This window comes from Caloenas nicobarica, chromosome 7, assembly GCF_036013445.1.
Source record: "Caloenas nicobarica isolate bCalNic1 chromosome 7, bCalNic1.hap1, whole genome shotgun sequence".
NCBI lineage: Eukaryota > Metazoa > Chordata > Aves > Columbiformes > Columbidae > Caloenas > Caloenas nicobarica.
The window spans coordinates 31,440,084-31,454,470 of NC_088251.1; the positions used below are offsets into that span (position 1 = coordinate 31,440,084).

At 42.9% G+C, this 14,387-nt stretch overlaps 1 protein-coding gene across 1 annotated transcript in view; it reads left to right on the forward strand.

Moving 5' to 3' along the window:
• Positions 1–1,162: 1,162 nt before the first annotated feature.
• Positions 1,163–14,387, forward strand: part of BICC1 (BicC family RNA binding protein 1) — a 105,193-nt gene continuing 91,968 nt past the window's right edge. Inside the window, exon 1 of the mRNA XM_065639390.1 lies at positions 1,163–1,405. Within this exon, the coding sequence (XP_065495462.1) occupies positions 1,204–1,405 (202 nt within the window). The 5' untranslated portion in view covers positions 1,163–1,203. The remainder of the gene's footprint in view (positions 1,406–14,387) is intronic.

Genomic DNA, 14,387 nt, shown 5'->3' on the forward strand with positions numbered 1-14,387 from the left:
CACTGGAGAGACCCAACGAGAGGGGTGTGTGTGCATCATCCTCGCCTGCCTGACCTGGGCATCCGGACTTCGGGCAGATCAGCCCCCCGGGCTGTGTCCGGCTGCAGGAACGGAGAAGCAGCACCACTGCAACTGGACCAGCGCGGCCGCTCATGCTGACGCTAGAGAAAGCGCGGCCGCTTTCTCTACATCGGTGTGTGCTTTCGGGCTTAAAGTGTTTGCAAAGTGACACGAACTGCGCCACGCTATAATCTAGCACCGGGATGCTGGCTGTGGATTAACGCAACTGTGCCTTGAAGGTGAGGGATGCGTAACCCGGTGTCTAGCGGTGCAGCACAGGGCACTTCACCCTTCTGAGGCTTCGCACAGGAAAAACACCCAGCTGAAAGCCAGGGCCCTCCTCGGCTTGGGATCTGTCAGCCTCGCCAAGCGAATGCCGTTTCCAGGACATGCCGTCGAAGCTTTGGCTTGCCCGTTTCTCCTGCACACACGCGCGCGTTTCGGAGGCACGGTTTTTGGGCGGGGGGCTTGCTCAGGGCCCGTTTTCCAGCGCCGCCACCCTGCCCGTCGCGCGTTTCGCCCGGCACCGCGCGATCGCTGCCGGCGCTCCCTGAGCGGCGGGGGCGGGACGGCTGAGGGGGCCGCGGGCAGCCCGGCACCCCCCGCCCCATCCGTCCCGGGCACCGCTCAGCCCACGGCGGGGCCTGCCCCGAGTGCGGGGCGACCCCCGGGGCGGGCAGGACGGCGGCGGTCCCGGCGCGCCGCTGGCAGGGACCCCGGCCCCGGGCCGCCCTGAGGAGGAGGCGGTGCCCTTGGGGGCGGCATCTCCCCTCCCTCTCCCCTCCCCGCCCTCCTCCCGCCGCCGCGCCGCTGCCCCCTCCTCCCGGGCCGCGGCCGGGGATATCCCCGGCCCCTCCCCGGCGGGCCGGCGGCGGCCCAATGGAGGCGGAGATGCTGTGCGGGCTGCGGGCGGGCTGGGGGCGCCGCCGAGCCGCGGACGCCGCCGCCGGCCCGGGGACGCGCACAGTCGGCGGGGAGCCGGAGGCAGAGGCGGGCGCAGGCGGCGGCGCCGGGGCCGGGACTCTGGCAGGCGGCGGCGGCGGCTGGGATGAGCCGGGGGGGCGGCTGTGGGGGCAGATAGCGTCCCGCGGGGAGGCGGCCGAGTGGGGCTCGGAGCGGCGGCGGGGTCCGCCTGGCAGCGCCATGGCGGCTCAGTGCGACCCGCTGAGCGGGTACCTGCAGCAGCCGCTCTCCGACCCGGGCTCCAACAGCGAACGCAGCACCGACTCGCCCGTGCCCGGCTCCGAGGAGGACTCGGCCGGCCCGCCGCGGCCCCTGCACAGCCCCGAGTGGGGCGAGGAGCGATTCCGGGTGGACAGGAAGAAACTGGAGGCCATGCTCCAAGGTGAGGGCGGGGAGAGGCGGCGGCGGTCCCCGGGGGGCGCGGAGCGGCGGCCCGGGAGGGGAGGGCAGGGCAGGGGGCCGCGTCCCCGGCCCGCCCGGTCCGGCCTTGCGCTTCGCCGCCGGGCCGGGGTCCTCTTGTCAGCCCGTCTGTCGCCGCAGAGGGGCGGCCCTGGGTCGGCGGGAACCCCGCGGGCCGGTCCCGGGCTCTCCGGCGCCGTCGTGGCCTCCCCCGGACGGGGGGAAGCGGCTCCTTGTGCGCCCCGCTCCCCCGCAGCGGAGCCCCGTGTCGCGGCCGGGGAGCGGCTGGCGGGGCACCCCCGGGTCGGCAGATGTCGCTTGGGTCCGGGCCGGCCCCGGTGTGGCGGGTGGTGCCGGTGCCCAGCCCCGCCGGGGCTCCTCCCGCAGCGGCAGCCGGCGCGCCGCGGGGCTGTGGCTTCGCAGGTCGAGGGCTCTCCGAAATTTCTCTCTAAAAACACCGAATCCCCGCACGGTCCGGGCGGTTCAGGCTCTGGGCTTTCGAGGAACGGCCGAGGCCGCCGCGTAGCGGGCAGGGAGGCTCCGAGGGCGGGCGGGCCGGCCGGGGGAGCGGGCCGGCTAGGGGAGGGCTGACAGCCCGTGCCTTAGGGCTTGCTCTGCCTTTGGCTCTGCTTTTTACTTTTTTTTTTTTTTTTTTTTGAGACTACATATTTTATCCCAGTATGTTTTGAATTATCTCTCAGTGGAAGTTACGTAGGCAGTTTTTGACAAAGTAGCCCGAGTAGCGATTGTGGGTTTTGTTGCTAAAGAGCAGCTTAATAGATTTAAACCAGTTGAGGATGTTGCTGAGTGGGGTGATTCCCCTGGGGTGTTCCCTGCTCTCTGCCCTGAAGAGCCCCTGAGAATGGAGGTGAGTTTCAGATCTTACAGTGTCAGCTCTCAGGGCATGTTTGCATCAACAAGGGAAAATGAAGATGGTTTGGAGCAGCATACTCCTTCCTCTGGGATGACTGTTTTGTAAACATTCAATGTTAACACTTGGCATGGTAACTCACATATTTACATACAATTTCAAAACAAATAGACCCCTGCAAATATCTCACTGTTGTTCCTGTGGCGTGTGGCATGGAAGGCATTTCATTCACTTACGGAGCTTGCCTGACCATCCCCTGGCAAAGCGGCCGTGGAGGAGCAGAGCGGGTGAGCTGGGTTAGCCACTGAAGAGCTGTGGTTTGACTTGGTGGCTGCAATGATTGGAATTTTTTTAATTGAGATTCTCTCTCCTGGGGGTGAGTTAATCTTTAATCAGTTAATACTTCAGTGCTAGTAGAAAAATCTCATTATGTAATGCAGTAAAGAGGAAAGAATTTGGAGAAACAGAAGTCTCATAATCAGCAACAACTACTTATAAAGGTGTGCTCATCCAAAGTGTCTTAAAACTAAAAACGTGGGTAATGAAAAGAAAAAGTATTGCTGTGTATGAAGTGGTAGGAAAAAGGGCCAAACGTTACAGAGTACTGTAAGAAGATTGAAGGTTGCGTTAAAATTTTCCTTTAGTAGCAAAATAAATTTCCATTATCTCATCCCACACACAGTCCTTCCTTCTGTTGCCTGAGGTAGGAAGCATGTGAAGGTAAACAAAGCTCCTAAACAGAGTCCAAATACTGTATAGTTGTCATCCAGTAGTACCCAGTGTCAAAACGTGAGATTTTTTTCATTTGCTTATTTTTGGTTTTTTTGACCATCATAATGGTTGATAGAGTACAGTGAGTAAGTGCAAAGAGAATGCTGCCTACTTCTTGATGAGAGGTTGCTGTGTGTCCAGTCTAGCACACACATGCTTCAGGTGATGGTTTGAGGAGTTTTTACATCAGACAGTTACCGTTTTTTGTGAAGAAAAAGCAAGTGTTGGACTTAGTAATAAACAGTTTTGTGTGAAAAGCTAAACTTTCTGGCTCAAAAAGTGCTTGTTAGGAAGCAGGAGGCCAACGTAACAGTCCTTTTTATCTGAAAACTGTAAATTGTTAAACATTATCACTTTCATTCAGTTTCCTCTCTGTACTTTACAAGTTTTCATCTTACCTCTTGACTTCCTACAAGGCAGGTTTTACTTACTCTTTTCTTGTCGAACACCTCAAGCACTGTAGCTCTGCCCGGGTGTCACGAAGAGCATGGTGAAGGCCAGATCTGAAATTGGTACCCAGAAATTCAGAGTCAATTATGCTGCTGGTTACAAGCCAAAATTGATTTTATTTTTTAACCTCTTCCTTCCCCCCTTTTTTTTGCTGTCTTTTGGGAGTGTAAACTTTGACTCCCCCTAGTGGGAAAGGAACAATGGAGAAGAAGCAGTGTGCCATCTCCAGAAACTAACTTTTGTTAGACAATTCATAGGGTTGTGTTTCCTATGGTTTCTAATACCAGATCCTTCACTGGGAGTTCCTCAAATACATAGACATTGCATGATGGAAGAGAAACATCTCTGTAGTCTAGGTGGTGATGACCAGATTTCTGATTTCCCAAAGCTTTTTCTTTTTATTTTTTTAATTTGAGCTGGTGTAAATACAGCTTCTTATTCATATTAGATGCTTAAAGGCTCTTCTTTTGCTTCTACCGGCTGCTGGAGAGCATATTTACACTTGTGAAAGTTAATTTTAAATGCTTAAAAACTTAGTTTCTTCTCACGTTCATCATAGCTTTCTTATATTATGGGAAAGTGAGAATATGTCATCTGTAGTTCAGTTGTCTTTAAAGCCAAGTTTGAAACAGCATCTGTTGAAGAAACCTGTTGGGAAATGTTCTCATTCTTGCTTGGGCATCCCTTATTTTTTTTGCTAGTCAACATCTGTTGTTTACTGTACTGATGGTGAAATGTGAAAAAACAATCAGGAGTAGAAAGAATATGAAGCAGCTCGGCGTTCGGCGTGGTGCTTCTGTGACTCAAGACATTGAGTAGCGCTCTTTCAAGAAAGAGATGCTGTGGCTAGTTTGCTACCAGTTGTAGCTGAAGCAGAAACCAAGCCTGAATTGAGGTGTCAGAGAGTGTTCCTGGTATTTTTTTCCCCCCCCCTGCTTCAAAATAATTGTTTTAGTATTTTTGGTGTGTTGAAGTTTGGTTCTGAATAGCCTAAAGATAAATGTTAAATGAAAGGTAGAGGGAGCCGCTCTAAGAGCTTTTTTTTTCCCTCCTGTTTGGAATATCGGAAAATGCAAAAGCTGTTTTAAAAACCTTGAACGTAGCAATTATTATGTTCTTGTTGTGTCCTACTATTTTGCATGACTGTTTTATTACTTTCTTAGAGATGATTGGAATAATGTTCCATAAACTACTCTGTCTTCGCAGTGGGGTGTAAGCTACCTTATGCTGGATGTCTTCATCAGAGTTTGTTGGTGAAGAGATCCCTTTAGAATATATTTTTTTTTTCCAGGAGGCAAATAAGAATAAAACTGATCAGCTATTCTTTTCAGCAGTGACAGAAGGTGGTATTTGATAGTAACCCTATCAGCTCTGCAGTAAATTCTGGTGAATGCTGAGGTGATAATACTGTGGAATGATTTAGGGGACATCTGAGTGCCTGTTACCATAGCAGCTGAGTATTATTACAAAAATGCAAAACACTAAACTTAGTGAAGCTGTCCAGAAAGTATAATCTAAAGGCTAATTTCACAGCCATCAATAGATTTAGCCCAGTTGGCCTTGCATTTTAAAAACAAACAAAACAAAAAAACCTCCCCAACAAACAACAATAAAATGAAAACAAAATGCGACACCTTTTTCTCTTGAATGATGTCTCTTATTTTTGGCTACAAGGTATTATGCCAGTGGATTTCAGATAATCCTTTTTCTACATTACCTGCTTTAACAGACTTTGGAGGTTTTAATGAGATGTACGTACAGCACACGCTCAAATACTTGCGGCTTTAAAATGTAAGATCACACAACAGTACTTGGGTTAAAACAAACCCAAACAAATCCATGTCAATGTTTTTCAAGAAGAGTCCGACTCTAGCAGTGGTGTGGATGCCTGTGGTGTGGATGCCTGTGGCTCTTTCTTTTTTTTTAAAAAAAAAAACAAACAACAAAACAAACAAAAAAACCCCAGCTGTGTGGCTGTTAAAATTCAGGTTTTCTCTATTCTGTGTGTGTTGTGTTGGTTTTTTTTAATGCATCAACATTCGGTTTGGGGACTCTTGAGTAATTTTAATTTTGAGATCTAGAGACTTTCATGAGTGGTTTTATGCATGGTGGTGGTTTTTTTTTTTTCTCCTTCTCTCATGAGGTAATTCAGCATTTGTCTTGGCTATTGATAACCAAACACATGAAGAAAAGCACAGACCTATGCGCTCAGGAAACTCTGAAGAGTACTCAGCACCACGAGTACCCTGTCTGCTGTTGGGTTCATCTTCCAGAGCAGGATCTGTTGAGACCGAGTGGGGCACAATTTAATCTGGGCGAAACCTATTTACCGTAGATCTACTGCAAACCAATTGTTAATTCCTTTGCCTGAGGGTCACCCTTGAGGCCATGTCCCAATCCCAAGGCTGCACTTCCGCAATGCCCAGTCCTGATGCTTGAATGAGAACTGATTTATTTTGTTTGCTGATCCATCATGTGAAACTTGCTCTATTTAAACAAGTTTTAAACAAGTATTTTTTCCCTGCTTAATGCGTAACTATGTGGGAAATTGTAGTTTTAATACTTCTCTTACATTTCTTGGCTGGTTTGTTTCAACTACAGAGAATGATAAGTTGATAAATGTGACAAGCAAAGTTTGCGGGGGGATGGAGGGGAAGAAAAACACCTGCATTTGAGTTTACTGAAGATGATGGAGATGTTCTAGGAAATCAAGGCCTCTGCTGAGAATGCTAAAAAACATAGATTTATTAGAGGCTAGACTCTGAAGAAAGGAATTAATAGATTTTGAGTGAATTAGCTGTGTAATAGGCAATTGTAACTTAAGTAGGGTCGTCCTGAGTGGTTTCTATGTGGGCATAGCAAACTCTGTGTTAAATTTATATTGGGTTTTTGTGTTTAAATGGGTAAGCAGGAATTAATACTTCTCTTTTGGATTTTTTTTTTGGTGTGTATGATGGTGGCAGGGATCAGAATGATAAAACTAAATATACTGTCATGCTTCAAATAATTGCTGCACCTTGCTTGCAACTGAAGTTAAAAGTACTCAGAATGCTGTTGATTTATATTTGTGTTTAGAATTCCCCATGTCTCTGTCGGAGCTGGAAGAGATTTGAAGTATGTCTTCTCTTTGACTAGACTATTACTCAAATATCTTATCACACGCCATTTTAGTATGACCTGAACACAGTTTCTTTTCCTAGAGGAGGAAAATATTTTTTCTACTAAATTGTGAGATTTCTGTTGGCTTTTTTTTTTTAGTTCTTTGCAATGTATCAGCATAACCTGGACAAGGACATAGTTGTGGGGAAACTGGAACCTTTCTAATAGCATTTACATTTGGTGTTTAACTTGCATGTAGTAGAAAAAAAATCAAATTCTTTGTCAGGTTTTCAAATCCCTAAAGTGCTGAATGGTCTATTTCTACAAAAATAAATACATGAAATGAATTTGTGTGACTTGTAGTTTAAAAATGTTCTTGCATTCCTTTGTTAACAATTGTAATAATACCACTTTCTCAAGTTTCAGTGTTTTTTAAGTAGTACAACGGACTATCATGGTTTGGCATGAGCTGCTAAGTTAAGTATTGCTGGCTTGCACATTCCTGTTGGTTATATTGTAATCTTTACCTCCATTGGAAAATATGTCTTATTTTGAGTACTTATTTCAGGCTCTTGGCTTTATGCCTGTCAAACAATGAAATATGCTACTTTTCTTTAATTTCAAACCTTTGTGTTGAGGAACTAATAGCTTTTTTTAGCTTTTTTTTATAGTAATACACCTTACCATGAAGACTCATTAGTGGCTTTCATGAACTTTGAGCATAAAAACTAATATGCCTACACGAGTTGGAGTTCAGATGGCTTATTAACTGCATGTACTTCTTGTAGCTGAAGGAATGAGTACTTGATTTAAGAATTTCTTCTTTAAGATGCTACCTGTTAATCAGTGGTAGTTTTAAAAATAATTTTGACTTAAGCAACTAGAAACATTCCTTGAATATATCTGTAATTTTTGATCAGTATTGATTTTTGGTTTATGATGGGGCTTGCTTGTCTCTGGTTCAGATCAGTATGACTGTATTGCATGGGGCAATGTAATTCTTCATGTTTCAGTAACTTTTATAGCTGATTTATGTAAAGATGTCTACAGCGATATCCTCTTTACTGGAATAGGAATAAATAATTTTCAAAAAAATTTCCTGTTCAAGGTTCACTGATGTTGTGAGGGAACGCTCATCTGTGATAGCAGCTCTCTGCCAGGTCGCTCTGTGTGTGGAGCTATTGGAGTAACTGTGATCCTCATAGAAAACATGGGGCCTTATCCCTTCTGCTGTTCTTTTGTCATCTCTCTAGCTAATAGAGTCTGAAGAGTATTCAACAAGTTCTCACGTTTGTATGTAAAACTGTAGTTTTTGGATACTGGGGGGACAAACTCTTTGGCTGTTCAAGAAAAGATGGATGTGATGGATATGGGATTGAGAACAAAAAGAGATAATGCTAGGTGTCTGAATAGGTGAGTCACTTGCCTAGTAGCATAACTATGTTTAATTTTTCTGCTGCAAACCAGATTTCATGAGGAGAGGTTGATGGGCATGTAGCAACACTGGTCTGTTCTAGTCGTTATCCTGGCTATGTATCTCTAGTGTAATAGAAACCAGGACACAGGAGTCAGGAAGGCACATCACAGGCACTATATGCCTGCAGGACAAACTACAGGAGAAGGGCTCATACATTTTCTGGGAGATCCACATGAGCGGGCACCTCCCTGAAGTGCTTGATGCTAATGCAGGGAGCATGGATGGTGGAATTGGAGGTCTCTCTTTTGGAGAGTAAAGGAGTCAAAGGATTCTTAACTACAAAGCTTAACATTAATTTTTTGTTTTCAATTGTTGAGTTAAAATATTAAATCTAATATTAGACTGTAATATTAGAGCATAATATTTATTAATGTTATGTATTGAATAGGACTATAGATACACATTTTTAGATAAATGCTTGATCAGACACCAGTATTAGGAATGGCTCTTTGCATCCTGGAATGTACTCCGGGGTTGATACAATAGTGACTGAGTATACAGGTCAGTTTGCCTTCCCCAGGGCAGCAAGAAACATCTGCTGGGGAAAAATGGCCTGTACCTCCCACTTTAAAAAGTCCCGGCAGGATTTAGATTTTTTTTTTTTAACCTCAGATTTCTTATGCCTATTGATGCTTTTTAGTGTCATGTCAGTGAAACAAAACACTGATAGAGCAGTCAAAAGTTATTTAGGTTGCCTTTGCATCTTTTAGCTGTGGTTCTCTTGAACAGGTAAAAAATTACTAATACTTCCTAAATCTTTAATCTTAACGGCCGGAGCTTAAACTGAGGCATCAGGGTTCACTTAAGGAACTGGATAAACCAGCTGGAGGTTCAGTGGTGGAGCGGTGGGAGGTGACTGCGGGCTGGAGTGGCCTTGCCGGTTCCAGTGGTGTGGTTCATGGACCCCATGCTGTGCTTTACACCGTGTCCTGCTGTCCTTACTGATGGCAAGTTGTGAAAACAAGTCTTCATCATGCAGCCTAGGCTGGGGCACAGTTATGTTATCTCTATTGCTTGGATTCTGTCGTATAAACCGCAGAAAAACTTGTTGCTCAGTGTACCCTTCCTGGGAGTCTCTTCCTTGCATGTGTGAGTGAGAAGAAACAAGAAATAACTGGCTCTTTACCGTTCTTTTCTTTCAAGGGTAAGGGGTTTTAAGAACTATTTATGGAAGTATCACTTGTGTTGAGAAAGACAAAAATAGATGTTGCATTTAAAAGGCATGAGGTTTCCAGTCCTTCTGCCTGCCTCCCAAATGGCCAGCTGCCAGCAGCTGCGGCTCGTGAATTTGGCATCTTGGCATCAACAGTTTTATGAGTCCTGTGGAATAAAGCTTCTGTTTTTAATGCTTAGGGGTTTTTTAATGTTATCCATGTTGGTGTTCCCTAGAATTTTAAAGACCAGATTTTGACCCATTTTATTAGAGGCTGAGGACTATTGGAGCGCAGTGTGGTCACTTGAGAGGTCACTTGCCAGGACAGACACCATCTGCAAGCAGCTGAAGATTTTTCTAAAGCTGTAGTTAGCAGCTAAGTGATATGTATTTATGTAGTTAAATGTTTTAGCTGATACACCACCTCTGGAGAGGTGCAGATGCAGCCCAACCAAAATGTCACTGGACTAGAAGTAGTGTCCTCAACTGAGCTGCCTTAAGACCTTGATTAAATTGCTTTTCTTTTCCCAGCCCGATTTGACGGTCGAGCCCTTTTGTGGAGACAGGAGCTGGTCTGTGCAGTTCCAGCCCCAACGTGGCTTCAGATTCCCCATTCCCGTGCAACTCCAGTACTTGCCTAGTGTGTCAAGGTTACCATAAACCTTGTGAAAAATATTCCTTGCAGAGAAAACTTGATAAACTTGTATGGAGAAGCCTTCTCTCAAATATTAAGCAAAAAGCGACTCTCCGTTCCTCTTTAGGCTTTTTGCCTGTTGGGAGAGTGTGTAGATGCAAGTGAAGCATGAGCGGTTCCATCTTCCATTTGCCGAACATCTGTGTGGGCCAGGCCTGGGAGGCTTCGCGGGGTGTCAGTTCCATTTTCTGCTAAAACTATGTGGTATGAATCAGGTCTGTGAAAATTGTTTTTGAGGAAAAATAAGCAGTAATCTTTGTGCTTGTATGGTTTTAGTGAGGCTTCAGGTTTGTAGATACCAAAGAATTTCTTTGTAATACTGTGGCTTTTATAGGCACTCTTTTCCCCTGTCCCACAGAAAGGATTTTATAATTTAGGTGGTTGGTTGTTTTGGATTTTTTTCTTTGTTTTTTTAGACCTGTCCAACACTTTATTTAAGAAACTATAGATGGTCTCTTTTTTTTTTTTTTAGGTCTCTCAGTTCTTCTATAAAGCTTTTTAACTTGTAAAGATAACTTCTATTTGTAGGAGTCACAATGCCACAGGATGTTTTTGCTCTAGTTGCTGGAATATTACAGAGCTTTTGAAAGCAAAGATTACAAATAAAAATTAATGCCAAGGAAAATAAAAATGAGGCCACATTCTAGTTCATTCAAGTGAAATAAGTATATAATATATAAAAAAAGATTGGGCGGTGTTATTTCTCCCTTGGTACAATGTATCTGTAGAAGCTAGATTTATTGCTTTTACTAGCAATGAGATGACTGGCAAAACAAAACAAAAATATTCTGCTGCTTATGGAACAGATCAGATTATGGTGTTTGTCAGGTTAAACTTTCTTCTTGGAAAGGAATTATGCTGTATTTCTTTGTGAGGAAAACTTGTAACATTTTCATAAGGAAATTCAGCTAAACAGTTTGTAGTATAACACCTCTGAAAATCAGCATGAAGCCAAGTAAATCTGGCCTGAAAGAAGCAATGTTAATAGATAACTGGAGGTAGAAAGTGTTGATACTAATGATTTCTCCTAGTTTTTAAAAAGGTGCTGATTCAGTTCTTTTGAACTTATGATATACATAAATTATTGTTTTCTTAATGTAATATGTGCATGCACAAACCTTCTGTTGTATGATCTAATTGTGCTATTAGTATCTCCCTATATATTTTTTAAAAATTAATTGCATTGATATTATAAAGTCTCATGGTGAGGTTACCAGATATTCTGTGACTTTATATATATTTTCACCACTTCCTTTTTTCTTTATAAAATATTTTTTTATCCTCCTTACAGGTGATGATACTTTTTTCCTTTTTAAGTAAAGTCTGGTTTTAGGAATCTGTATTACCACTCTGAATTAGTGGTTTAAACTAACCTTTAAATTTGCCTTTTTCCCTATTGCCAATAACTCTGTGAATGGAGGACTTTGAGTATATCTATTTTTGTTGGCTCTGTTCTGTTCAGACTGTGCCTACAGTAAATTGATGGCAGTTGAATATAGGAGATTGGTAACTTAAGACTAAGCATCTTGAGAAATGTAAAAAACAAAATCTGTAATTCCAAAATAAATATTAGGTCAATTAAGTGATGCATTTTTAATGTTACGGAAAGCTTTAGCAGATCTTCGTCTGAAGATATTCCCTGTGACCTGTATGGTAAGATAATTGAATGGCTTGTGGGAATATACACTGGGATCTGGTGAAATGTTTGCAGTGTAATTAAGCCAGAAGCGATGTTGTGTTGTAAGGTAGCTCCTGTGCAGAAGATGATACTGCGCTACAAAAACCATGATGAGTGCCAGGTTAATCACTTGAAGAAAAGAAAGAGGTGTTTAAAATCGTATCTCTGTGTCTGTAATATGTATATTTAAATAACAGATATATATTTGTATGTAATTCAAATGAAGGATACATATGTATGTTATCCTTATGTGACATGGAAATACTTTGTTTCATCGTGATCCACATCAAAGAATATAAGACTTGTTCTGAATGTGTAAGTGGTGAGAAGTGTATAGAAGGTGACATAGTAAATTACATTAAATGGCCTTTGTTTACATGCAGTTAAAGCAGTTAAAATAGCATTGAATTAAATACTCTGGATATGGAATACTTTTTTTTCATATAGTGAAAAAGAATCTTAGTACATTTTTTTTTTAAATAAGACAAACATAAGTGCTGTTTTTCCTTAGTAAATTTACTTCTGGAGTGGATAAGAGATAATCTGTTTCTAATCTGTTCCATGTGCAGAAACAGTGAATAAATTTGATCAAATCTTTAGTCCTTTATAAGGAATTCCTTTTTGAAATACTAACATATCCTGCAGAATTTTCTTTCCTCCCTCTGTGTGGAAGACATTGCCATCACTAGAGTCCAGAATACGTGGATTCTCGATACGTGTGAAATTTTTTAATGCACTGAACAATCGAACATATAAGGATGTTTTCTGGGTTGCTTAGGAGCAGTCAGGTTTTTTACTTTAAGTGGCCTTCGGTGACATATTTAGATTGTTCAGAGATTTGGCAGAAATAAAGTCGTCATTCCAGTGTTTGAAACATGAGGAATCGCTTAAGCTGTGAAAGAAGTAGGGTCGGCTTATTGTAAAGTTTTGTTTATATTGAAACGTTTACAAAACTTTATATTGAAACGTTTACAAAACTTTATATTGAAACGTTTACAAAACTTTATATTGAAACGTTTACAAAACTTTATATTGAAACGTTTACAAAACTTTATATTGAAACGTTTACAAAACTTTATATTGAAACGTTTACAAAACTTTATATTGAAACGTTTACAAAACTTTATATTGAAACGTTTACAAAACTTTATATTGAAACGTTTACAAAACTTTATATTGAAACGTTTACAAAACTTTATATTGAAACGTTTACAAAACTTTATATTGAAACGTTTACAAAACTTTATATTGAAACGTTTACAAAACTTTATATTCTGTGTTCTTGTAAATGTTTGGGAGCAGTGAGTGCTAGAAGAGTACTCTGTTGGATGTTAAGTATTGTTTTAGGTGACTTAACCACCTGAAGGATGCAAACTTTGATTACAGATCAATTGTACCTGAACTAAGGGGTTTTTTTGTTTGTTTTGTTTTTTAAAAACTGGTATCCGTATCTAGTTGGAAGTGTATTTCTGTATTTATATACAGAGCTGAGTATTGTTAGTGGTCTTTTGAGTTGAGAATGTAATTCAGGCCAACTAAAATGTAAAATATTACATCTACTTTTTTTTTCTTGTGATAGATCAATTGCATATTTACAAGAATATTTTAATAGGGAAAGACTGACACGGCTGCCCGGGCAGGCTGGCCAGACCAGAGCTGTAGTAGGAGGGAGTAAAGGCCAAGTTTTTCAGACAGATGGGAAAGATTTTTTTTTTTTTGAAGTGGGAAATCTTGGGACCTGAGAGGCGAACAGAGACGTGACTAAGAGGATTATAAAAGTCCAGTAGCTTTGGACGTGCACATGGAACATATCCCTGTGCGTTGGCCGGACGTGCTGCTGCGAGAGGAGCTGCTCCTGGCGCTTCTGTTCAGCTTCCCGTCCCCTCTTTGTGTTCTGTGAGAGGAGAGGAGGAGAAACCACTCACCAGCTCTGGTCCGCTCCTTCCAGCGGCGTAATGAATCAAGGTTGACTGGAGCACGTTTGGCGTTTTTGCAGCTGGTGCGCAGACTTGGGGCTGTTGCCACTTTGCATGAGCAAGAGCAGGCATGGGGAGCTGGAAACCTGCGGCAGCCCAGGGAATATTCAGCTTCTTCCCTCCTCTTCTAACCTGCCGTTTCAGAGGGAGCAGAGCTTTGCTGAATGCTCATGTTTTAGTGTAGGCCTTGATATAAACACTTTTTTACCTACCCAGACTTGACCTCTTTCCATGTGATGTGTGGAGTAGGGAGACCTGCTGCGCATGTCAGAGCCACTTCCATGGATCAGATCTGCTTTGCTGGAATGGAGGCGCTGGTAAGACAGTGAGGACTAGTGCATTTGCTGTTTGCAGTGAAAAGCAAATTCAGATGCCTCAATGCGTGTTGATTTCCATATTAAAGATTTAAACTGGAGGACCATGATGTAGAGCTGCGGGTTGTACAGCAGTCATCATTGATTTGCGTCATTCTACTCCAAAGAGAGAAGCAGCAACCATAAAATAAATTGTGATCTTCTAGATAACACTAGAGGTGTTAAGATTATTGCTTTGAGTACAGCTGAGTATTCACTTTGTGAGGTATTGGTATTGTTCTTTTTTACTGATCATCTTAATATCTTGTAAATTATTTAAAAATAATTTAGATACTATTCATATCTTGAAGGTAGATCAATTTTACCTGGTAGTGTGATGATAATGGTAAACTTGCAGACAGAGCTGCTTATTCTGAAGGACTTTAAAGTCCCTAGCTTTTAACATTATGTTGTAGTTTATCCTTTTTTAGATGATTTTTATA